The sequence below is a fragment of the Xiphophorus hellerii genome, chromosome 12 (genome assembly GCF_003331165.1).
Source record: "Xiphophorus hellerii strain 12219 chromosome 12, Xiphophorus_hellerii-4.1, whole genome shotgun sequence".
Lineage (NCBI taxonomy): Eukaryota > Metazoa > Chordata > Actinopteri > Cyprinodontiformes > Poeciliidae > Xiphophorus > Xiphophorus hellerii.
In genome coordinates, this window is record NC_045683.1 from 30,382,796 (window position 1) to 30,409,498 (window position 26,703).

General features: G+C 39.4%; 2 protein-coding genes and 1 non-coding gene across 4 annotated transcripts; 2 read left to right on the top strand and 1 right to left on the bottom strand.

Moving 5' to 3' along the window:
* Positions 1-64: 64 nt before the first annotated feature.
* Positions 65-7,425, bottom strand: rchy1 (ring finger and CHY zinc finger domain containing 1). The gene is made up of 9 exons (XM_032579206.1): positions 7,375-7,425; positions 6,016-6,135; positions 5,141-5,256; positions 4,727-4,805; positions 4,606-4,650; positions 4,428-4,486; positions 4,239-4,268; positions 3,815-3,935; positions 65-2,070 (listed from the first exon to the last, which is right to left on the bottom strand). Exons 1-9 carry the CDS (start codon positions 7,423-7,425, stop codon positions 1,873-1,875), a joined length of 819 nt encoding a protein of 272 aa, XP_032435097.1. The 3' UTR covers positions 65-1,872.
* A 1,771-nt stretch (positions 7,426-9,196) lies between these two features.
* On the top strand, positions 9,197-9,267 carry trnag-ccc (transfer RNA glycine (anticodon CCC)). Its single transcript has one exon. It is a non-coding gene; the product is annotated as a tRNA-Gly (tRNA).
* Positions 9,268-9,609: 342 nt separating this feature from the next.
* LOC116729751 (nucleolysin TIA-1-like) lies at positions 9,610-22,866 on the top strand. 2 transcript variants are annotated; one of them, XM_032578482.1, is made up of 12 exons: positions 9,610-9,821; positions 10,552-10,648; positions 11,881-11,979; positions 12,340-12,394; positions 12,532-12,619; positions 14,719-14,794; positions 15,355-15,463; positions 15,550-15,645; positions 16,830-16,914; positions 17,226-17,364; positions 19,555-19,706; positions 21,364-22,866. In XM_032578482.1, exons 1-12 carry the CDS (start codon positions 9,796-9,798, stop codon positions 21,500-21,502), a joined length of 1,161 nt encoding a protein of 386 aa, XP_032434373.1. In that variant the 5' UTR covers positions 9,610-9,795; the 3' UTR covers positions 21,503-22,866. The 2 variants fall into 2 exon arrangements, with proteins under 2 accessions (XP_032434373.1, XP_032434374.1); XM_032578483.1 differs by having other exon boundaries at positions 19,558-19,706.
* The last annotated feature ends 3,837 nt before the right edge of the window (positions 22,867-26,703 follow it).

The window sequence follows — 26,703 nt, forward strand, 5'->3', positions numbered from 1 at the left end:
GGGAATTTATTTACAATGATTCTAATGTTAATGAATGCAACGTAAACACAATGAAACATAGGAATTACAGTATCTATAGCATAACTGAACCGCTTTATTAGTCAGATCAATACGAAGACACCGCAAATGTTTTATAGAGTAAAAAAAAATACGTCTTGTACTTACATGTTTCAATTAATACAATAGTACAACACAGTAGTACTTAATGGTCAGATTTCCTTACACTTAATAACTGCGAGTTGTTACAAATGTTAAGCATGTCCTCATATACGGGGAAATTTTTCACAGCAGCCACGTCCACCGACTATCTTGACTAAATATTAAGCAATAAATACTCAACATCTGGATACATGACAGCTGGGACTTTTGTCACAATGTTCCGCAGACTGGGAACAAGAATACAGGTCTAACTACGACCCATCAGCACCAGGTTTGTCACATGCAAATATAGCTGTTGGAAGTTTTAGTTTAAGAGTGAATAACCTTGAAGCCAAACACAGGTTTAGATGATTTAAGCGGGGTTGTGTTGAACATTTATGAGAAGTCTGAATCTTTGTCAACAGTGAGATCGATTTCTGAAAACGAGTTCTCACTGGAAAGCCAAGGAATTCTCAAATGTTTCTGGAAACATGAAGAAAAACTGAATTATTTTTTACACTTTGTGTCAATAGTTTCTTACTTAATTACATGTAGACGCGATAGCTACTAAAACGTGCTACTGCTGAACGGTTGGTGGTCATGGAGTCACCATCCTTCTTTCCCAAATACTCCTTCAGACTGTGATTTTTTGTGGGGGGCGTTCAACCTGTGGAAATGAGACTCCGGGCTAATTTGTTAAATATTTCTAGCAGCTCAAGTGCATATAATTATTCACAGCATGAGGCATTTAGTTAGGGTTGCTTTCAGAACTCAGGTTTTAACATTGTTCTGGTTTAAATTGCATCAATTTTTCACTTTATGCTTGGGATTTAAAAACCATTTAATGCCAAATATTGTTTTGTAGTAGCAAATGTTTTCTCCACCTGTCTGGAGCATAGAGCCCCTCCCTCATATGTTGCTGCACACTGCTGATCAGCCGGCCGCAAAACGGCTCCTACATCTTTTTGTCTTTCTTTCCTGTGAATAAAAGCTGTTTTGCAATGTCACACATTTCTGTGTCAATAAACAAAAAGTGTAACAATTTTATTCAAGGTCGTCGTACTATGAGAGTCACACACCGACTGAGATTCCCACGAGAGTGTTTTGGTGAACAAAGTGACCTGATGACTGTTTACTGGTAAGATAATGACTTCTCATGTGTACTTCATACAACCCACTTAAAAACAATAATAAAAGAAAGATGAAGCTACTAGTCGAGATTACGTTTTTTTTTTTTAAAGATGGGAGTTTTATCTTCGTAAAAATGGATTTAGGCAGAATTAACAAAGCTTTAAGCCAAGCATTTAAATAATGCCTGCAAGAAGAAAAAGATGAAAACAGCAAATATTTCTTTTAACAAGCCGTTATGATAAAGCAACAACATGCTGTATACCTATTTCTGTTTTTATTAGGCATTTTCCAAAACTCAAGATCTTCTGTAAAATTTCACATGACATGCATTATACAAATTACAGGTCTGTTTAGTTTTTTTTTTTTAACCAGGGCATATGGCACAAAGTCAGCTGTTTTCAGGCAGCTGTATTAAGCCCCAGTTTATTACAGCTTAAAAGCATTCAGGTCTGCAAACCGTCTGTCGGTGTTAATAAGAGAGTCAACAATTCCTCCTTGATCTTTCATGTTGAGTGAAATTAATGGGTTCACTTGTTTTTATATTAATATGTTGAAGTTCATCCATCAAATGTCAAATGTGGGAAAGTCACTGCCTCCTGGCTTTTAATGTGGCGTCTGGGATTCGGGTTGGTCCTGCGGCTCCGGCTCGTTCTCCGTGTGCAGGTCCGAGGGCTGCGGCGGCCGCTGCTGCTGCATGAGTCCTCCGTCCTGCGCGGTGTTGTAGGAGCCACATTCAGCGCATTTCATCCCCAACACGTGGAAAGGCACGGTGCAGTGGGACTGGCAGTCGTTACAAATGACCTGGAGAAAAAGAAGGACGGGGGTTAAAACAATTTATCATCTGTCAATCTTTGAGACACTTAGAATTCGACCCAACTTTGTCATGTTATGGCTATTAAAGGGGCAGTGTGGCGGTCCGACCGGTAAGGCACAAGGACAAAGGCATATATAAAAAAAATATTTTCTACTTATTTTTCCAAAAATTCTTCACAAAAGACTTCCAACATCAAATCTCAAAATAGCAAAACCTAACTCATAACATACCTAACTCAGGATAACAAACCAAAAAACTGACCTCACACAATGAACACACAGGGGAATTTATACACAAAGGCTAGCCTACACAAACGAGGAGGGGTGGGAGATGAGACAAAGACAGACAATGCATAAACATAAATAACTAATTCAAACTAACACATTTTGACTACAACACAACTGTAAAAACAAAACAACCTAACAGCAAAAGTGTTTTAGCAGTTATGCTATTAGTAGCGAGAGAGGCAGGTTCTTTAAGTCCCCTGCTGCCAGCAGCCTGATGGTTTGTTCCACTTCCTGGTTTGCCTCTCAACCAGTCCTCTCCCCCAGCCAGCCCTTCAAACTCAGCAAAACAAATTAGTTAATGATTCAAACAAAGGGTGTTTACTAAATGTGTGCACCCATAATAGTAAACAACCTAATGCAATAAAAATCACAAAAAGAGTGAAATTATAAATATATTGTGTGAAAACATTTAAATGAATACTAACACTGGGGAAAAGATGGATGAACCTCCACAGGCAGTATTAGGTGGTTTCGAGGCACATACTGCCATTTTATAGAAGAATTAAGTAATTATGTTACCTTCACTTGTTATGAAAATGCCATATATCGAACATGACTTAAAAGAAATTTGACTTCGTAATTTAACACCTTGAGATTGGGCGTCTGTCTCTTTAAAAGCTCGTGCTCTTTCTGGAACTCCGCCTTCAGGAAGTCATCTCAACATGGCTCCTCTATAAACCCTTTAACAAAGTTTTTACCATCGTTTCACTGAGCAGTAGCTCATATAATGAGATCAGCAGATGCTCAGGTCCATCAGGTGTTTGCTAATTGCTGCTGGCTAGTCTGAAGGAGCTGAGTGGGCGAGTCATGGGGGAGGAGGGCTGCTCTATGAGACGGGAGCTTGGAAGCTTAAAAACCAATTCAGACTTAAGACTGTTGAAGATCTTTCAAAGACAACTATGAATTGAATTTAAGACCTACATCTGCACAGAAACGTACAAGCCAAGTGGTGATGAACTTGCACTTACCTATAATAGCTACCTGGCCAGCTATGGGTATATTAGCAGCTAGTTACAGGTAGATTCAACCTCCTTAAGTCATAGAACACAATAAATATGTCTCAAACTTTTGCCTGACAGAAAAGTCTCGCAAGAGAGGGGGGAAAAAAGAAGAAGAATAAACCAGATTAGCCAGTCCTTGCTAGTCAAAATATAAGACCTGGGATTAATGTATTTAGTGACAAACTTACTATTAAAAAAATTAATTTATGACTTTTATTAAATTAAGGCTTTAATTTATGAATTTAAGGTGCTTTAAAGGTGTGCGGACACCTTGCCCCACACTGATCCAGGTGCTGGGAAATTTTGAAAGAGCGAATATTGGTAGAGAGCACCACTTCACAGTATCTCTTTGTGAGGTGGCAGACTGAACGACAAATATAATTTCCTGTCGTGACTGATACATTTTTCTAAAACTTCTTTGAATGCAGTTAGTGAGTTCTTACTTTGACAGTGGCACCCTGGTACTCAGCGGGCATTGGTGACTGAGCGATCTCTTTGTCCATCATTTCCCAGTGTTCGTCCATGTTCCAGGCAGAATGCATGCAGAGAGGGCAGCGGTACGCGCTGAAACAAACACACACACACACACACACACACACACACGCCTTCAGTACACTGTGACACTTCAGTAGATCTGTAAGTACACACTCACAGGTCTGATATTTTAACTTGAGCCAAAAAGGACAACAATGTTTGGCAGTTTAACTTTAGACAGAAGTGAAGGGGAAAAATTGCTCCCTGATAATCCAGAATAATGAAAAACTGCTGATGATATTAAATTAACAGCTGAATATAGACAGCAGTAACTTAAGAGCACATTTCATCTGACTAATGTCAACAGAAACAAAAAGGATTCATTCCACTTACCCTGTTCTGACCATGTCATCAAAGCAGGTCCTGTGAAAAAAGACAAAAGCTAAATGTAATATCACGACAGAGCCGCAATCATAGAATCTGAACATAAACAGTAATACGGATGTTTCCATTGTAATGACGCATACTATGCTTTCTGATAAAAGGAGGGCTGGCGAAACATGGGCTAAAAACCAGGCTTACTTGTGTAAAAGATGGCCGCAAGGAAGAACGTGAGCGCCAATCCGGGATGTGTGAATATCCTGATTAATCAAAGAAAACATTTCAGATGCAAAGAGTGAATCTAAAACAAATATATTAAAAAAATAAAATGTAAACAAAAATATACATTAAAACTAGACGAGTGTGTGTGTGCGATTACCTCCATGCACACTGGGCAGTTCTGCCTTGATACGTTCTCGACACACTGAAATGAAGAGGACAAGCCATAAATCAAAGCGGCCACGGGAGGAGATGTGTAGTCGTAGGTTCATAACAATCACCTTGTGGTTTCCTCTCAGGTCCTGGGCTAAGCACAAATTGCACTTCTGACAGTGAAAGTATTTCTCTCTGGGCCCGATCCTGCGAAAGGAAAAAGACAAAGACAAAGTGTTTGTCTCTGAAAGTCTGGAGTTTCTGGAGCGTCTGCATCACAACTTTTAAGTTGAATGTTTTTGACAGATTTGACTGCATCTCTTTACCTCCACAACGTATAATGTGGGAAGGAAATAGCTAAAGAGTTACAATAGTACTGTTTTATTTTATTGCTCACATCACAATATGGTGGGATTGTGATCTCGCAATAAATTTAAGTGTCCTGTTTACCACAAATCTATTAAGAAAATGGTGATTCTGTATTTCTGTTGAGTGTTTCTAAATCCATCACAGAGTTCCTGCCTGTTCCCACGAAGACTCACCTGCATATCCCACAAGGCTGACAGTGGTACTGCTTCTTATCCTTGTCAAACAGGTGACAGATATCGCAGTAATACTCCCCAAACTGCACATGACACTGCTGACAGTTCTTCTGAGCCTGGAGGAGCAGAAACCAACACATTACCTTTATTTTATGACTTGAGCTAATCATGACACAAATCTATTTCCTTGAGTCACAGGAAACAAATGGGTGTATGTAAACGTCTGACTGAAAGTTAATCGTACAGAAATTCAAAATGCCGCATGTTCCTTCAGAGAACAAGTAAAAGAGTAAGTCTCTTTGCCCTCCTGTGTTGTAACAATAACATTCAAAGTGTCTATTAGTGTCTGTCAGCCAAACTGCTATGAGGATGGATAACCTGCTTCTGGGGTGGAAAGCAAAAAAGTCCTAAACTAATTTCAAGCTCCTTCCCAACTGTTTCTTTTCGTATTTTTCAACCTCATTGTCATACGGCTTCATTGTCTTATTATTAGGACTTTGTTCTTGCAATATTATGATTTAATTTTAAGTCGTAATTATGTTTTATTCTTTCTTAGCCCTGCCGTAATCCTCTGTGATGGTTGTACTATTTTCCAAACCTAGAATCTACTTTGATCAGATTCATCATTAAAAGTCACATATACTAGCGTTCATACTGATGATAAGTGTATGTAAACCTCTGACAAGCACAATGTACATATGAACTACTTTTATTCTTAGGGAACCATTTTGTTTCTGTCAAGATAATTGCTGTCAAAAACATAACATCAAAAGAAACTAAACATATTCTCATTATTATGAACTCTCGACTTCCTTTCTAGCCTCCTAGCTGAAACACTTTGCCACAGCCATGCCTGAGCATCCCCCCCCCCTTACCTTCTGCAGGGTTTCACACTCGGAGCACAGAACCTCCTGGACTTTGAAGCGGTCCATCTGGTGGTTCTCCTCTGCATCGTGGCAGAGCCGACACACGTACAGTTTCCCACAGCATGGAGCCTGCAGAACGGAAACACATCGGCCTGTTACTACACTGAGGATTTACAGACTGATTTGCCCGTAAGACCTAAAAGCTCCGATTCGGTCCAGTTAAAGACATACTGTCTTGAATGGAAAACAAGAACAAAAACAGAAGTCTGTGTATTTTCAATTGTGGATGTCTTGAGTGGCCAAAATATTAATGTTGGTCTTTTCGCTTGTTTCTTGTATCCAATAGGCAAAGGCAAATGTGACTGACTGACTGACTTACTTATGAACGAACAAACGAACGACATCTTGAAATTCAAATATTTGTCCATTCTCCATTTTCTTTCCCTGCACTTATCCAAACCTGGAAAGTACTCGGATCAAATTCCATAGACGTAGAATAAATGTGTTCAATTGGACTGGATCCGTCTCAGCTTTAAATTTCTCCCACTCACCTTCTTGCCACGTCGAAACGACATGGCCATTTTAGCTTCCTTGCATCTGCTTTATTTTAGAATTTAACATGAAAATGTTATCAGTTTTAAAGAGTCCTCATGGATGGTAATACTGCATCTTGCAGGTCTTTTAAACCAACACTGTTTACAAGTACCAAAGTTCAGGCTGAAACATATGTATTTCCGGAACAGTCTCCTTGTTTCAACTGAAATATACCCAGGAAGAGGGAAGATAACTTTACAAATCTTCAGAAAACACAACTTCTTTAAAACAATTCATCTGCTCGGATTGATTATGATACACACTTTATGACAGCTTGCATATAATTGTTTACTGATTTTGTAAAGTTAATCTATTCTAGCTACTACGTCATATTTACTTGTATAATGCCTGCACCGCACCTGGGAAAGAACAGCAGCCTAGCTGTTTTAACAAACTCCTAACAGAAACGAAGCAAAGTGTTTAAGAATAAATACGATCCAATGGTAAAACTGGGTAAAAGAGAGAGAGGCACATATGGCTGCTAAGCTAACGTAGCAGTTAGCACCAGTATGGTTATGAGACAATGAATTACTTCTTTAAAGGTAATTGCTTGCAGTGAAACTTTATGGCATTATAAACGATTTAATAACTGATAAGTCACTAAAACGTTATGTAATAACATAACGTTTAATGATTGTCAAGCAACGTCGGAATGGCTGACAGGAGAGCGCTGAGATGTCAGAACAGAAAATAACTAGACAACCAAGTTTCCACTCAAGAGGTTTCTCTTTTGCTCCGCGTACCAGAAATGATCTTTTTCTAAAATTTACTCACTTTCAAGAGGCAACTGCGTACATAATGCTGGCAGCCGACGGAAGAAGCCATGTTTACAACTCCAACGCCTAGCTCTTCTTCGCGTGCTTTCTGTTTCCAACCCCCTGTCTTCTTCTTGACTTTTATTTCCCCACCCGGTATGGCCTGCGGTACAGCTAACAAACTGACCGTCAGGCGCATTACCTCCACCTGCTGGACATAAACATAGTCACCAAAACGAATAATTATTTTAGGGAAATAGTCATTATTTCGCAAAAATAATTGCAAAAATATTTAGCAATTATTTGCACATTGGTTTTCAAATTTCAGTTTTCCAACATAAAATTTGCTCATGTTTTCATCTCAATGGATGGACTTTTCTCAGAGCGCAATCAAGGTTTGTTAACAATAATATATGCGTCGACTCAAGCCATCTCCAATACCAACTACGTAATTTGGAATTTCAGAAAGATTACTGTTCATAACCTGTTGACAATGTAACATACACAAAAATAAAAATAAATAATGTTTTTCCAGTTTTTTTTGTCACACGTCAGTTGCAAACGTCAATATATTTTAGTGGGGATTTATGTAATAGAACAACACCATACAGCATTGTGAAGTGTAATAAGACATGGGTTTAAAATTTTTGTGCAAATATATTAACTGGAAAGAAGATTCTGACAGGATAACAATCAGACAATCACTCTGTAAATATAGCCTTTAAGAAAGATCACCTAATCAGTGGTGCCCAAAGTCGGTCCTCGAGGGCCGGCATCCTGGATGTTTTAGTTCTCTCCCTGGTTTAATGCACCTGGATCAAATGATGGCTCGTTAGATGGCCTAAGAAGAACATTGACATTCTGAAAAGGTTGTTACCCCCAGGGAGAGAATTAAAACATGCAGGATGCCGGCCCTCGAGGACTGACTTTGGGCATGAAACCATTTAAGGTTTTCTATAAAAGTACTACAGCAAACATGTGGAAGAATATACTAAGATTAGATCAAACCAAATTTTTTGGCCTATTATGCAAAGTATTGTGTGCTTGGACTAATACATGCACACCAAACACTGCAGTGGTTTCACTGTCAAACACGGTAGTGGTACTATCATGGAGCAGGGATGATTATCTTTCTTCTGCAACGATAGATATGGATAAGTACAAAGCAATACTGGAATTGAACTCCTGAATTCAGAACTACCGAAGAGCTACTCCATGAGCAATTCTTGAAACGCTCTGATTTATTGGTGGATCTCAAATGAATAAAAAAGAAAAACAGTCTACAGAAGTAACAATTACAACCCTTAAGTATATTGATATTGACTTGTTAAAGAAAATAAATTGCTCAATTTAAGTTTCTTTCTGATACCGTATTTCTCTGTTATGCCTCATGATCAGTTACTTTATAGCTCTGATCCTAACTTGTCTTGACTTATCTTAACACTGGTGCTGAAGGACTTTCCCCCGGTATCATATAATGTTCTGTTATCAATTGATAGAGTTCCTAAAATTACAGGACCCTCCATAATTACTGGCAACCCTGGCAAACATGCACGATACACACGAACATGTTAACATGTTTCATGCCAGGAAAACAAATTGATCAATCAAGAACAATACAGACAGCTACTAAGTTCTTTTAATAATTGTATTAGATTAATATTTTTCCAAAAATTTCTGTGAAAATTAAAAAAGTTTTAATGTGTCAGCTTTATAATGACTATAAAAAAGCACAAATCAAATTCAGTCATTAGTTGGAGCAGTAACCTGAAACAACACAACAGAACCACCATTCCGGATGTTCAGGATGGATACTCTTTGTTGTGACGTTGGAGCAGACGGCGCCGCTGGTGTAGTGGTATCATGCAAGATTCCCATTCTTGCGACCCGGGTTCGATTCCCGGGCGGCGCACGTGTTTTTCTTGTTTTTTTTTTTTCTTTACATAGAATCATGGTTTTGCTATGTTGCAGAAAAACGCTTCATTTCGAAAAATATGTACAGGACACACAAATCCAACAACCGTGACTTGAAAGCGCCTTTTCTTTTTTTGTCTGGATATAAAAATAAAAAAATACCATAAATCATGGGAAACAATTAATGGCACAGTTTCACCTTGTGAGTGGTAACCGGGTGTGAAATTACAGTGGCCACCGAACAGATGTGAAGGGAAGGCACATCTTTGTGTGGGTTTTCGATTTTAGCTTCATTTCAGCGCGCTGCTAGGCTGACGCTGCTGACGCCGTTCCTCCGCCATCTTCAACTTCCTATTGTTTGTCTCAGACGGAGAGGGGGCTGTATGCTGCGTGTGGGAGACCTGAGTCGGAGACGGATTTCTCATTGAACGGAAGATATAGCCCCTGGTCTCTCGGGTTCAGTCCAGACCTGTTGTATGTCATTGGAATAAAGCCCCCTCGAGGACTCGACCACTGAACCCCGACGATGGACGACGAACAACCTAGAACCCTGTGAGTAACTGTGGCCTTGTCTATGTCCTGGAATGCTCAGGCTTCGTCTAGTTACTGCAAAAATGTTTCCACGTTGTTACAATTAGGAAGCTGTAAACCTTTGTCATTTGACTGGCAATACGTTTTTTTCCTTTGTTTATTATCTCACATCAGGCATGCCATACAAAAAGTCACAAATTAAAATTTTTCGGCGCACACAATTAAGATTTTATTTTCCAGTGTAAATAAACGGATCGGTAACTCACTTTAAATCGAAACTGAGTGGCTAGCTAGGCACTGCTGCAATTAGCTAAAGATGGGACATCCGTTTTATTTTAGTTATTTAAAACATATCCATGTTTACATCCACTGTGGTGTCTGAAGAGGGTAGATAAGACGTGTGTGGACTGTAAGGAGATTTTAGAAAGTATAGTTTGAGCCATAACTTAACCGAGGCCTGTTTGAACCGGTTAGCGAGATCTTTAGCCTAGCTAGCTGGCAGACGAGCCACGTCAACGCGCTCACAGACCGCACCGGACACCCCTGACTGCCGGGGTGACCGTTTCACCAGTCGCTTGTGGAAACATAAACTAACGTTTAGTTTAATAGCGCCCCATTTTTGTTATTTTTCTTTTGAAATCTGAAATTGCCGTGTCTGTGGCTACCCCGGCGAACTAGCCTTTGTTTGCGTGCTACTTCCTGTTTGACAGGGACTCAGTTCGCCCATCTCTCTGTCTGTCTTTGCTTGTAGGTATGTAGGAAATCTGTCCAGGGATGTCACCGAGCCCCTCATTCTACAAGTCTTCCAACAGATAGGACCTTGTAAGAGCTGTAAAATGATCAATGATGTAAGTGACTTTTTCCATCCCATGTGTTGAGATCTCCTGTCCAAAATGTTGCTCACATGATATCCATAAAACATCATATACTAGAGGTGCACCTGAGGCCGATTTCCGACTTTGACCTTTTGCAACTATGATCTGCTGGCACCGATTTTAGCCCATTCCGTTTCATTTAACACACCATTGTTTTCAATTCCTGATAAGTTAAACCTTTTAACAATTACATAACGCTCATTATGAAATAAATCATTGTTTTATACATGTGCAAAACTGTCTCTGTGTATCAAAATACAGGAACAACTTTCAGGCTATTAAACACACATAATACAACTATTACTGATTTCAGCATTTCTGTAATGAGTCATTACTGGTATGTGGAGCAGAGGGAACAATCACCCAATGTGTGCTGGTGTTACGCAGCTCTGCAAATTATAGCTAACCACGGCTATAATTCCTTATAGCCATGGTTAGCCTTACTAACTGTAAACTTAATTCTCAGTGTGTATTTCCTATACAGCTGGTGGACTCTCAACCGCCAGGTTTCCAAAACACTGGCAAGATCCTAAATGTTGTTTGTTTCATGACAAATAGGACCGTTCCTTTCATATTGATAAAACGGAGCACCTGTGTTGCAGCACGTTGACTTTTCCTTTTATCAGCTGGTATCTCCCTCCAACTCAAATAAATCACTAGCTTTGTTGCCTTTACAAAAGTTTGTTGATATTCTGCTAAAGTCATAAAAAAACACAATTTCGCAACTTCAGTATTTCCATTAAACAGTATACATAAAAAAAAACAAAAAAACAACCACCTCATCCTAACGCCAAAACTTTAAATTGAGAAATGTGAGTTTGTTTTGAATTGCCGTGTTTCCATTAAGCAAATTTATTTTCCAAATGTCAGATGGTGCAATTTTAAGTTTAATGGAAAAACACGGCTACTGATGCTGCAAATAATGAATCTCTCACAGTTAAAAACTTCTACACTGAGTAGGGTTGTCAGTGCAGCATGGATACGTTGGTGTGGTGCATTTACTGCTTAGAAAAACAATAGGATTTCAAAAATATTCTAACGGGTTGATCACCATTCAGGGTCAGATTGATCGTTTTTTGTCAGCGGCTGATTTCTTGGTGCATCTCTAGTATAAACTCATCACTGACACACCAGGCAGCAGTGTGGTGTGTTTTACACATAATTAAACTGTTAACTTATGATTAGTATTATTTTACTATTGACAGACGGCTGGAAATGATCCATACTGCTTTGTGGAGTTCTATGATCACAGGCATGCTGCTGCCTCATTGGCGGCCATGAATGGAAGGAAAATATTGGGTAAGGTAAGCTATCGTATCTACAGGGTGAGTGGGGATGGGGAGTCGGGTCTGTGGGCTTTCCAAAAGAGAAATGAAATCTAGATACGTCATACAGAACGCGTGAATCTGTTCTGTTTGTTTGAATTATGAGTGTTGCATCCAAACCTGTCAGGTTGGATCTGTCCAAAATGATTTTGATGTAATTTGGTGTAATATGAGTTGGTAAGAACAGTGAAGTAGACGGTTAACATTTTATTCCGGTAAGAGCTTCTTGAAGTTCCAAGGCGTGTTCAAATTGAATTGTTTTTGTCCATCTTTAATGTAATGTCATTTATTTACATTTTATTTAAACACGCCCCGCCTTGTGCTCTCTGCTGTCTGCAGGAGGTCAAAGTCAACTGGGCCACAACACCATCCAGCCAGAAAAAAGACACAAGTAGTAAGTAACTACTAATAATGACTCCAAAAAATTGTTTTGTTGTGACCAGATTATCTAGTATTTATGTTGTTCTGTGGAGAAACTCGATATGTGTGGAAGCTAGAAGGACTAACCTCTAAACCATTTTGCCCTTCCAGATCACTTTCATGTCTTTGTCGGAGACCTCAGTCCAGAAATAACAACAGAAGACGTCAAAGCTGCCTTTGCCCCTTTTGGCAGGATATCGTAAGTACGGAGCCTGAAATTGATTGTGGGTTTTATAGAAATCTACTGAGGGACAGACTGCTCTAACGCCAGAAAGCAGCACAGCATTTCTTCCTTCCCAGCTAATATAACTTGTATTTGAGATTTAAAAAAACCCCACACAATTCAGAATTTTTTTTAATTTAAACCCAAGCAGAGTCCAAATTACACATGCATGTTTAAACAGTATGTATAATTTGGATATATTCAAATAAATCTGTTGCAACAAATTACAATTTAATAGATGGACTAAAAGGAGTTTATTTTAAAAACATTTTTAATATATATATTTATATATATAAAAAAAGAAAGCCAATTTTGCTTAGAGACTTCATAATCTACTTCATTTCTGGTTTTGGTTGTGTGTGGTTTTTATTTCTGTTTTCTTTATTGTTTTTAGTTATTTTTAATTTAAAAAAAAATCTTCCAGTTCCAGTGTTAAATGTTTACAAAATTAAAGTTTGCTGATCTTTGAGAGGGCAAACTTTTGTTGTTTATACCATTATTATTACATTACTTAAAAATGGTCTCAAAACAACAATATTGTCATTTATCACAATCATTTTTGGGATTTGTAATCATGACAGGCCTATACTCTCAAATTTATACATCCACCCTCACAAATACTGGAATAAATGTTGGTCAGCTGGTCACACCTTGAGCACTTATCTTTATATAATTGGTCACTCTTCTTGGTAGAGTTGGGGGATTTCATAAAAATTGGTTGGGTTTGTGATAAGCCTTGTACCTTTGGAAAGCCAGTTTATTCCACCCCTAACTGGTGTCACACTTGTAAGGAAAATGAGTATGTGCCTTGTTCCCATTAAAAACCTATGAAATCCATCTTGCCATCGACAAACGTCTTATAACGTAGGCAGTGTGATGGTGTAGATTAGCATCTGCCTAACTGGAAAAACAAGGTCGGTCGTCATTAGAGGAAGTCCCGGTGCTGAGAGAGACAGGAATGAGATTTTGCAGCCAGTGCCAATCGTTTATCTCCACTCTCGGGGACCAAAGTGACTCACAGAGGGAGTTTTATCAGAGATTATCTCCATAACTTGGGACCAAAGAGGGTGGAATGACCTTAACACCATCAAGCATCTCTGCTCATGTCAGGAAGACCAGCGCCCCATGCTGGGCAACTGGTGGAAATGCTAATTGAAGAATGGGATGTTGTTCCACAGCAGTGTGTGACCACCATCAGGAGGAGAGGCAACACTACTGAATAAATTAGTTGTTTTACTATCATGTCTTGAAAGTTTTTTTTTTGTGTGTGTGTTTTTATTTTAGCTTTACACAGAGTTATAATGTTATTCCCTCATCAAAATCATAGCAGGAGCGTTTCCTTGATTCTTCCATGAATGTTTAAGAAATCCCTGAATCTCCGTGGCGACGATTCAGCTGTACAAAATGCTTGATGGGACCTAGCTCCGCCTTGGAGGTGCAGTTCCTCCTCGCACCTGCAGTTTCCAAGCTTCCACCTTCCAGATCAGCCTTTCCCCAATCAGCTCCTTCAGACTAGCCAGCAAAAATGAGCAAATATCTGAAGGAACTGGAAATCTTCTGAGTGCATTACTTCTCAGTGCAATGCTGGTAGAAACATTGTTAAAGGGTTAATAGAGGAGCCATGTTGTGATGACTTCCTGAAGGCGAAGCTTCAGGAAGAGCAGGAGCTTCTTCAAGAGACAGAGTTAAAATAGGAAGTAAAGTTATAACAAATGAAGGTAACATGTTGCATGGTTACTTATGATACCATAATGTATAATTTTCCACATAACGTATGCATTATGTGGAAAACACACAACACTGCCCCTTTAAACTTCAATCTAATCCAGCAAATAAAACCCAACAAGAGTCGATTGATTGAGATTTGTAACCGGAGCAGCCCTCACTCTCTGCTGCTCCACCCACTAATGCTGCACCATTTGGTGAAAATGAGCTTTTATTGCCAAGAAGCATTGTTACAATAAATAACTAATGTTCCACATATAGTTTTGTCGTTTTTTTGTGGTTTATGTGTGCAACAGTGGTGTGCAGTGCCTGCTCCAGGTTTGTTAAGGGGTTGTGTTCTTTGTCAACAGGGATGCTCGCGTCGTGAAAGATATGGCTACGGGGAAATCTAAAGGCTACGGCTTTGTGTCTTTCTTCAATAAATGGGTAAGAAATCACTATTGTGTTGTTATTACCACTGTAGATTGTCAGCGTTGTTGTTAAACTAATAAAATGTACCCGAGCAAAGCTGTTATACAAAACTTTGTGGTAAGCAAGGTTAGGCCTGTTGCAATAAATCCATTAAATACCAGGATAAATTAAAACGAGCTCTATTTCCATTTGCATGGTTTATAGTTTTTTGCTCTTTCTACCAAAAACTGATTGGTTGAAGTTCTCAGTCTGGTACTATGGACAAAATTGTCCTTTTTTTTGAAGGACGATTTTGTTTAGAAGCTTCATAATTCATTTTATTTGTTGTTTCTGTTTAATTATTTTGGATATTTAAAATGTCTTCCAGTTCTAGTGTTAAATGTTGATTAGAATGTAAAATGCATTGCCCATAAGAGCCTCCAACCATCCCCTGTATTTATGGCTTTTCTTCGCTCTTAAATTTCATTCAGACTGGTACTAAAAAGTCTTAAATATGACTTTCTGAAACTTGCACGAACCCTGAGTTTGTGTTGGTTGCAACTCTAGTGGATAATCTGATTATTTGTTCCTTCCAGGATGCAGAGAATGCCATCCAGCACATGGGGGGTCAGTGGTTAGGGGGCAGACAGATACGGACCAACTGGGCCACAAGAAAGCCCCCTGCTCCCAAGGCCACCTATGAGAGTTAGTGCATTTTGTCGTTCCGTTTCGGATCACCTGCTGTGTTGAACCGGCGGATTATCAGTAACGTGTGACATACGCCCCGCCAGATAACTCCAAGCACCTATCCTTTGATGACGTCATGAGCCAGTCCAGCCCCAGTAACTGCACCGTATATTGTGGTGGGGTCAGCACAGGACTCACAGGTGGGCAAACACCACAGTTTATGTCACTGCCGTTTTTTTCTTTTTAGTAGCAATTCACACTGGGAGTAAAGTTGTGGCTATAATCTCCATAGTTTATGCTTTGTAGACGATGTTTTAATCAATCTTGTTCACGTTTTTGAAGAGCTTTGACAAGCAAGACTCATCAGATTGAGTTTTTTATGTGTTTGTAAATTGATACTGGTCAAAATAAAGCTCTTCTGCGCACTAATATCTCTTATTATATGTCAACAAGTTGTATATTTGTGGTGCATCACAATTCAAATTCAGAAGTTTTTCAGAATGATGAAGAGCGATCTGTAGATCAGCTGTGATCATGATAACATAAAATTCTGCGACTTTATCCTGATCTATGCAGAACGAATCGGTGCAGCGGTGCCCAGTTTATCTTAAAATAAGATTTGTTTGATTTTCCTGTTGGTAATTTGTAAGAAAAAAATCCTCATATAAAGTCCAAAGAGGTATTTAAAAATACTTTTTGAATATGGATATTTAAGTTACTTCTTTATGTTTAGGAGAATGTAGAAGAGGTTTAGGGCCACTAAAGAAGAAAGAAAATTTTCTCAGAATTATCACTTTTAATGTCAGAATTAGTTTTTTTTTCTTTTTCCAGAGGTCTTATGTATTTTTAATAAGGGGCCTTTTTCAGTCTCTTATGAGACTATTGTAGAAAAACATTGTCTTTAGTTAGAGGCCTTTTCAAATTAGTTGTAATACAGACTGCTACAGGAGATCTTTCCTTCCCAGAGTTTTCACCATTTACAATAATTCTTTGAACAATCTTGAATTAATGAGTTGAAACATTTAATTTCCCTTTTGAATTTGAGCTACTCCGCTTGGGAAACCAACATCTATCCTGGTCGTTAAATTAGAGCTGCAATCCCCGATTAAAAGCTAGTTTAATCAAATTCATTATTTAAAAAATAAAATAAAATCAGCGCATCCTGACAAAATGCTGTTTGAAACAAGAATATAAAAATAAACCAGGAAAACTTCAAGTTAAACAAGTCTGAGGAAATGACATCACTAACATTTTGGGAGCATCTAGAAACTAAAACAATTTACACCAATGAATACAGTTTATCTAGACCCCAGTTAGTGATTATTTCATAACCCTTTGACCCCCAGATCTGAGTCATTGATGCTCCTTTCTGCTTCGTTTCCAGAGCAACTGATGAGACAGACCTTCTCCCCATTCGGACAGATCATGGAAGTCAGAGTTTTTCCAGATAAAGGCTATTCATTTGTGAGGTATGTGGAGTTTAGGAGAATGTAGAAGAGGTTCTACACTCTACAATGTAGACAGCTCTCCAAGCGGAGAGACGATACTTTATTACAGCTTTTTCCAAATGAGACCTAGAACAGGTTTTTCAGGTTTCTGCTGCAGCTTGGACCGATTAGTTGTATACAAAGCAGTGTCTCTGTTCTGACTGAGAGCATTTGGCCTTTCTGATCTCTGTGACTTCTTGTTTTTTTTATTATTATTATTTATTTTTTTTATCCTTAGTGAATAAGCATTTATCCAAACGGCTTTTCCATTTGTCCAACTGTTTTGTGTTTAGGTTTAACTCCCACGAATCAGCGGCCCATGCCATCGTCTCCGTCAATGGTTCTTCAATCGAGGGCCACATGGTGAAGTGCTACTGGGGTAAAGAGACGCCAGACATGATGAACTCCATGCAGCAGGTGTCCATGCCCCAGGTAAGGCTGCTGCAGATGGGCAGCGTCTGTTAGTGGACGATTTGTTTGCAGCCACAGTATGGACTGACGGTCTAAATTTACCTTGTTCCTTTGGCGTAAGCAGTGATTATTGTGGTCAATGTCTGTGTAATCAGTCACTGTATGTGATGTTGGACACAAGCTAGTATTTACAGTAACAGGACTAGCACTTATGAGCCGTGCAGTTGTGGGGTTAAACTGGCTCTGGTTTTATCCGCTCCATGTTTTCCTGTCAGTTTATTTTTTTGCCCAATTTGATATTGGCATACAAGTTCAGCAATTTTATATTTGTACAAACTGATATTTTTTCCTGTGGGTTTAACCCCCCCCCCCCCAAAAAAAAAATAAACCCAGCATCTACAGTTTGCAGGACACTGTAATATCCACATCACACCAGGAGGTGGCAGCATCAGGATTAACATCAAAAGTTCAAATGTTTAATTCTGAAGGTTCTTCACCGCAATTGTAGTCCAACTTTGTTTCTTGTTTCCTTCTTCAGTTTACATTGGAAATTTAAGAGAAACAGATTGGAAAAGAAAAAGGACAAAAAACCATCATGACTTCATTGTTGCTGTTTTTCCAGCATGAAAGGCTTTAGCTCCCTCCACAGTTTTTCTCAGGGTCAAGTCTCTGGTTGTATAAAATTTCAAGGGCCAGTATCATGTAAAATAGACTTTTTTCAGCTTAATGTCATGTTATGATATTCCTTCATCAAAAACATACCTACAGAGTGTTGCCTTGATTATGTCATACATGTTTGAGAAATCCTTGAATCTCCCATGGCAACCATTCAGCTCTCCTACTCAGCTCCTTCAGACTAGCCTGCAGCAATTAGCAAACACCTGGTGGATCTACACATCAGCTGAGATTATATCAATGTTTTTATCCAAAACATTGATCAAAGGTGAATAGAGGAGCCATGTTGTGATGACTTCCTGAAGGCGGAGTTTCAAAAAGAGCAAGAGATTTTTAAAGACATACGTCCTATTTCAAGGCGTTTAATTATGAAATGAAATTTATTTTAAGTCATATTTGATATACATTTAGAATCATTATAACAACTGTAGGTAACATAGTTACTTGACTGTGCTATAAAATGACAGTATGTGGCTGGAAAATGCATAATACTGCTCCTTTAACGCAAATCCAGTCGGACGTGTCGATGAAACAAAAGATTGCTCGAAACCTAACTCTGCTGTATGTGTCAATTCAGCGTTTAAATAGATTGGATTGACTTTGTTTTGTTGTTGGATGTAATTCTGAATCAAACTGCATTTGAATTGGGCTAAATAAGACAACTTTGGCTTGAATTAGACTGGATAAAAATTGGACTCATTTGCCCTGTAAAATGGCTTGAGATGCTTGTTATAAATTACCGCTACGTATTATTCTTGAATTCTCACTGGCTACGAAGTGAAAATGTTCGTTTCAGTTGTACTAGAAAACCCTTACAGGGTTCCAATTTAGATGTTTAAATTTTATTTTCTTAAGTAACAAAACATAAACAGAAATGTACAGGATGTCTCGGCACCCTTAAAGGGGAAGTGTCATGCCTATTTCACATTTTGCAAATGTTTTGGTATGTCCATGTGTGTTTCTACTGCTCCTAAAACATCTTACAAAACCCCCCACCAACTTTTGGCAATAAGTTAATGTTGTTTGGTGTCTTAAAAAAAGAGCCATTTCAAAAACCTCCAAGGATGCAACGTTACAAATCAGCAGACACTGCCCCTCCCCTAGCAACAACCCCGTCACCTAGCAACCCAAGCTGGTCTCCAGCATGTTTGGTCAGCTGGTTTTACACGCTGTACGAGCAGGAAACGTGCTCTTCAGAAAGTGCATGCTTTTTGGTTGTGTAGACTATTTCTGTGTTTTCCAGATTTTTATTTTTTTGTGGGTTATTGAAGCTTTATGTAACTCGCTGCCAACATACCGTTGCTAACTAGGTAGCTGTTTTTGTGTCTATCAAGGATAAATGCAAATGTATTTCCAGGTGTCTGGACAAAGTTCGTACATTTCTGTGGTGGAGTGCGTCTTAATGTCCATTCATAAATGCCTTAAAGAGATTTTTACTTGAGTTGGCAGAAACCCTGCTGTAGGAAGTGTGTGGATGTTTGGAGTGCTGCAGGAATCCGCACTCAAGACGTCCTTGTCCGCTTTTAACCCCTGAAGCAGAACAAGATTGGCTTCGCCGCAGCCCAGCCCTACAACCAGTGGGGCCAGTGGTACGGCAACGGGCCCCAGATCAGCCAGTACGTCCCCAACGGGTGGCAGGTCCCCACCTACGGCGTCTACGGCCAGGCCTGGAACCAGCAGGGCTTTAAGTAAGTAGCACGGTGGGCAGCGGGGGCTGCTCTTCACCGCCTTCTCCTACTTCAGCAACCACAGGACTTCACCTTCAAGCAAGAACCAGCTCTGGCCACAAGAGGGAGCAGTATCACCCGACACCTCCCCTGCTCCCTCTTGACTTCCCTTCCTCACCTTTTTTTTTTTTAGAAGATTAAGAATCGAGCACACACCTCGACCCCCGTCTGAACTGAGATCTAACCCGCCTGAACACGTTCGTGTTGTAGCCCTGCTCCCTGTGGACAGCTCATCACTTTCTCTTTCTATAAGTTTATTCCAAAAATGTTTCAGTTCCAATTTTGCTTCTCCCCCCCGCCCCCACTTTGTCCCCACAACTAAATTCTAAGAAAACAGCTTAAAAATAGAAATGAAAAAAGATTTATCATGCAACTTGACGAGAGTTTAAAATAATTCTTGTTAGTCAGGACTGTCCTTTAAAGCTGTTGTTGTTGTTTATGTCCATTCATACCATTCATTTCTTTATTTCATTGCTATGTTTTTTTTTTTTTTTTTCTTTCCCTGACTTGGTCTGAATATGAATGTCATGGAGTTTTGTGTTTTTAGATGTCCTATGTGCAGTGCCTTGTGCACTCGACAATAATAAAGGAGAAGCTGAAAGTCTAAGCTTGTATTAATTGATCCCACTCGAAGGTGAATAGAAATATTTAAGTTCCTGTGCAAATCTGTTTCCACTTGAAACTTGAAGTAAAAATCTCTTGAACGTTTAATAATAGCTTTACTTTCCGGTGGATGGGATTTAACCTGATCTCGTTTGAGTGAGGCGCGCCGGCTGAAGACTTCCTCATGGTGTGAAAAGAGGCCATGTTTGTCAGGACTGCGGCGATGGAGCGGATTATTTAACTTGGCGTTTTAAAGCTGTAGTTTGTAACTTCTGTAAGAATGTTTATGTATTTACTAAAACTGTCAATACGTTGTGACAGTATAATATGAAATGGATAATCTGTGAAAAGAAAATATCTCCTCCACCTCCTCCCAGAGCGATGAATGCACCGCTCCCGACCAAAAACAACCAATCAGAACCAGGGGGAGGGTCTTGATGCTGTCAATCAACTTAATGTATCCGCTGCTGAATGGCAGACAAACAACTTAGCTGTAGGAAAACAATTTGTTGGCTGTCATGCTATACGGAAAGTGATTGACAGCGCTAAGATCCGCCTCCTGGCTCTGATTGGTTGTTTGTAGTTGGTACTGGGAGAAGGTAGAGAAGCTTCTTTATATATATATATATAATTGTATTTTTTTAAAAGGTGATCTCATACCGTACTGTCACGACAAAGCAGCAGTTTCAAAAACCATAAATCTATTTCTTATAAGGGTTACATTTTACAGCTTTAAGCCCGTTTGCTTTTTGTCTGCTTGTCCACCCATCCAGTGAAACCTTCTCTTTCTGGACTTCTGTTTAATTTTGTTGCAAGCTTTTTTTTTCTGTTTGTTTTTATTAATCCAGCCTTCCTCACCTTCACCTTCCTGTCTCTATAGCCTGTTTTAAATTCCAGTAACTCCAGTGCACAGCGTCCTGTTAGCTCCCTTTCGCCTCGTCACTTCTAACCTGCTGGCATTTTGTCTTTCTCTGCCTCTCTCTCTCTCTCTCTCTCTGTTCCTCTTCTTTTGCAGTCACTTACCGGCCAGTGCTGGGTGGACTGGCATGAGCGCCATCAGTAACGGTGGGGTAATGGAGCCCACACAGGGATTGAATGGGAGTATGCTAGCCAACCAGCCCGGTATGGGAGCCACAGGATACCCCACGCACTGATAGGTGGGCAGGGCGGGAGGTTTGTCAGCGATCCGGCCCGTTTGATTGGCTGCACGGCGCCCTGTGTGTGGGCGGGGGATGTTTAGACTCCTCCTTCCCGGTTTGCGGCAGGACTTAAAGACTCTTAACGGGATGTGGAACCTAACGGGGGGAAGGTCGACATCTGTGAAATGTAAATGGATTCTCATTGGGGGGGAACTGGGCGGGGGAGGGGTGGGGTAACGCGAGCCGGGGAGCGCCCACTAGTGGTGGGGAAAGACTGGCCAGGGCTCTTACCTTTTTAAGTCAACTGTAAATGAGTACAAAAATGTAAAGAAGAAACTTTTGAAATGTTTTTATTTGTCCCCCAGGGTTTTACAAATTCTTCCATTTTCACATCGTTTCTTTGACGGCCACTAAAAGGTGGATTTTTTTTTTCTTCTTCTTCTTCTTGCGTTGGAATCAACCCACTCTAATTTGTGAACTGACTTATTTCAGTTTTTTTTTTAAATTTAATTATTGGATAAAAATCAATTGCAGGGATTGTTACCACTGCTGTTTCTCCGTAAGGGCAGGTAAATATTGCACAGCTCCCCCCCCTCCCCCTCCCCCTCCCTCTCATACTCGGCAGACGCATTTGCTTTCCAGGATCGTTTCCTTTCTGCATTCCTTTTCTTCTTCCTCCTTTTTTCCCCCTGACAGCCTCAAATCCTTCTCGCCATGTGTAAATAACCATCTATTGACTCATTTGGAAACGATGTATGCATTAAAAAAAAAAGAAAATGAACAAAAAAAAAAAAAGAAAAAAAACAATTGCTACTGTTAACTGTGGGTGCTTTGCTTTCAGTTCGGTTTTGATAATTCAACGGTTAACGGCAACATTGTACGTAGCAGAGTGGCGCTGTTTAAACGTGACACTGGTGCAGTGAACACAGTTCTTCCTGGCAGGGATAAGACTGCATTGCCATGCAGTGCATACTTAAATCTAACAGAGTTCAAATGTTAAAAGGTGAATATGTATGTTCGAAGCTGATTTTTTTTTTTTTTTTTTTTTTTAATATCTATTGAAATCCCAGTATTTTATATTGAAACTGAGTGGATTCAACCTTTACTCTCGCTCATTTTTGCCAGAGACTTGGGGAGGCCTACATCGTAACTGTTGCCTTACAGAGCTGGTTTCTTTTAGCTGACTAAACACTTTTTAATTAGGCAGTGCCTACAGACATTTTCAAGCCCTTTATATATATATTTTTGTTTTTGTTCAGAAAGTTGTTCAGCCCTGATAACTGTTGACTCTGCTACTGTAATCGATGTTTTCTCTTTTTTTTTTTGTTTTTTTTTTTCTTTCTTTGCTTTGTCCAATTAAAATGCTAATACAACATATACCACTGTTTGTTTGGGGGTTTTTTTTCCTCCAAGAGAATGATCATCCTTGCTGAACAAATATCAATTTGCACCTTTTTTCCCCCATTTTGTTCCCCCCTCCCCCCTCCCACCACCTTTTTAACTGACCGAACAGACGAGCGGCACCCGACGTCGTTCAAAATTCAAAAATCTCAAAAGCATTTGAAACCTTTAAATCGCTTCACTTGTCCAAACCGAACTTCGTTGGGATTTTCTGTGACAGACGAGCACAAGCCCGTTCAGAAATGTACAGTGGAAAAAAAGCAAGTGATAGTTTACAAATAAAACCCAAAAGTGGAGTGCATATGTATTCAACTTCCCTGACTTTGTAGAGCAACTTCTTTTTCTTTCTCTATTAACAGCCAAATATCTTTTGGGGTAGGCTAATGTTTATACCCCATTGTTTTGTGAAACGGCTTAAGCTCGGCCATATTGGATGGGGAAAAGCTGTAAAATGGTAAAAAAAAAAAAAAAAAATTCTTTACAAGTACTGGATAGTTGTATTTCTAGCTCCTAAAAATACCAGTTGCTTTCAGAAATCACTTGACTAGTAGGACAGTTAAAAACCAACCAAGACAAGTCTGTCCGCCTAAATAGAGAGTTTCAGTCGGTAGGAACCATTTGACAAGCCGCTGTGTTTCAGGCGGGTTTGTGTTCGGTCAAAGTTCTAAAAGGTTCGTCTAATGAAAGGTGGACAATGCGTTTTAAATGAAAAGTTTATGGATGCTGACTTTCTCCAGGGGGAAAGGTTTTATATCCGCTTCAGTTACGGTAACGTGTATCGAGGCTCGTGGGGGAACGTTAGCTTATGCTAAAGAAGATGGCAGAATTTCACACTTCCATCAGTGACTCGTTTGGTTCAAGTGAGAATTTGCATTAGAGGAGAGAGGCTGACTCTGTTCCTGCCGCACAGCTCTGTGAAGCTGGACGCCGCTGGAGTGGGTGGAAAAATGGCTCCATTTCTATTCACTTGGCAACAAAAAAAAAGTATCTGAAAAGATTGCAGTGTTTTAGTATCTTTTAATATTGAAATAATAATATTATTGCTGAGATTTGAGTTGGTGACTCCTACTCCTCTACCTGCTTTTTCAGAACGGACTTTTTAAAGGTCAGGACCTGGAAGTTTCACTACCGCAGGTTCATGATTGTGATTTTTGAGCTGTTTGTTTCTAGTTTTCTCCATGCTAGAGAGAGCACACACGTCACCACGTTCATCCTGAGGCCGCTGGAAGAAGCTGCTTCATTCACGTCCAGCTTCAGGACCGAAACAAACCGTCTGATCCAGAAACCCAAGCTCTACGTAGCATTGAAAATACAGGGCCTAATATTTCAGAGAACTTCTGTCTGGATTCCTTCACAACATCACTTGTGCTCATGATTAACATAAAATTAAATTATTTAGTCATTATTTTAGAAACAATTTTTTGTCAGGGCATAGATACTGCTTTCTTTTTCTCTTTTTTCGTTTTTGTCACCTATAATCTCGCAGGATCATTTAAGAACAATGCAAATAGTCACTTGAAAGACTGAAAGCGCAAAGTTTGCCTTTGTGTTCCCGTAGAAACCTTTAAGTAACGTTTGTGTTTGGTCAGTACAAGAAAGGGACGAAAGGTTAAAGTTACAAAGATTGATTAAAAAAAAAAAAATCAATCAACAAGAGATCTGATCTTAAAATGGTTTGTTGTACCAAAAGCGACAAAACACTCCGAGATGAGCTGCACTTCATTTATTCCTTCTGTAAATTACAATTTAGTTTAAGAGATTATAAAGTCCAAAAGCGTGGATGGTCATTGTAGTTATGGAAAACAGTTTGTGCTTTTCGAATAAAGTTAAGTTTTTCTATAGACACTGTAATAACAGCTATAGCATTTAGACATGACATAAAAAAAAAACTCTCTTTCTTTACCCAGCTTTAAAAACTGCCATTTTATTTTATTTAAATAAAGTTATTGTGAAAATTTTGCATTTTATGCTTGATCCACTGAGTTCTTCTTAAACATAACCTGTGCTCATCTTCTAACGCTTTTTTTTTTTTTTTTTAAAAACTATTTTTCCATGTATTTGGAAAACTCATTTTTTTATTAATATATATTTTTTGGTTTTTACAGCGTGCCTGGTGAGAAAAAAAAAGCAGACTACATGCTTGTGCACTAGATGGCGCCATCAGTCCACATTTCCGAGCAGGTTGAACAGAGGAGTCCCACAGATCACCAGTTTCTGCTTCAGGCAGCAGAGAGAGAGAGAGAGAGAGCTCATCCAAACAGAAACCCAAAACTATTTCAAGTCATGCTTTTTGTATATATATATTTATAAATCTTTACACCGAGGGTCACGCTGACCTGTGTGTGGAGCAGATATATGGTGGCCTATCAGAGAGCAGTGCCAGCTCTCCACAGTCTGAGTAAATCCTAACTGTCTGAAAAAACACCGGCGGCAAGAGCTGACAGGCTGATAAATGGTTTGTGTCTTCCTGACTGGGCTTTAATGGACGCAGAGTCTGTTAGAGATGGAGAGAAAAAAAAAGAGAGAGAGAGAAATGTCAGGAGATGACTTAGTGAGCAGATTACAGCTGTGATCAATCAAAAGAGCCCAGCTTGCTTGCTTTTTCGCTCTGTTTCTTTTCTTTTCATCTTCTTGGATGTAACCCTCAGCTCTACTAAAATCTTTTCATATTTCTCTCTCTCTCTCTCTCTCTCTATATATATATATATATATTTGTCAAAGAGGGTCAAATGTTGCTGATCTCTATTGATTTACAAAAAATCAATAGAAATTTTAGTTAGTTCAGGACTAACTAAAATCCTGCAACTCCCCTCCTGGAAAGGGTAAAACATCCCAGGGATTAAACACTTTTAATAGGCACTGTAATATAAATGAGCAAATAACCTACAGTAATAACTTTGTAAATAATATGAAAAGGGTAATTAAAAGTAGTCTCTTAAAATGGCTTCACAGGTGTTCCTGTCCTTTTCAGATGTATCTACTCTATAGAGCAGAGATCAGGACCTCGTGATAGAAAACATTGTTGTCCTTAAAGGGACAGTATCATGTGCGCCATGTTATAGCACAATCAAATGACTATGTCACCTTCAGATGTTTAAAAAATGCTTTATATATCAAACATGACTTAAAAGAAATTTGACTTGAAATTGTGTCTCTGTCACTTTAAAATCTCCTGCCCTTTTTGAAACTCCGCCTTCAGCAAGCCATCACAACATGGCTCCTCTATTAATCCTTTAACAACATTTTTACTAGCGTTCCCCTGAGAAGTAGCTCCTATAATGAGCTCAGCTGATGTTCAGTTCCACCAGGTGTTTGCTAATTGCTGCTGGCTAGTCTGAAGGAGCCGAGTTGGGGATTTGTGGCAGAGGGCTGCTCTGTGAGGCGGGAGCTCTGAGGAGCTGCATCTCAAAGGTGAAGCTAGGTCCATCCAGGTGACTTGCACAGCTGAATGGTTGCCGTGGTGATTAAAGGATTTCTCAAACATGCATGAAAGCATCAAGGCAACACCCCATGAATGTTTGTGATGAGGCAATGACATTATAACATGATGCAAAGCTCAAAAATATCAGTTTTACATACTACTGGCCCTTTAAGCCACGTTGTATCCTCTTTGGTTTATTGTCCATTTGTACAGCCGATCTGTGACCCAAGCTTTTAATTCCTGGTTGATGTCCTTAGATGTTGCTTGAATATTTCCACATATTTCTGGGATTGATTTAAAGATTTTGGACCAAAAAAGAACCCCGTTCCTCTTAGGGACACGGAATGAATCTCCTTCCAGAGCATTATTATGATGGTTGGACATTCCCATCATG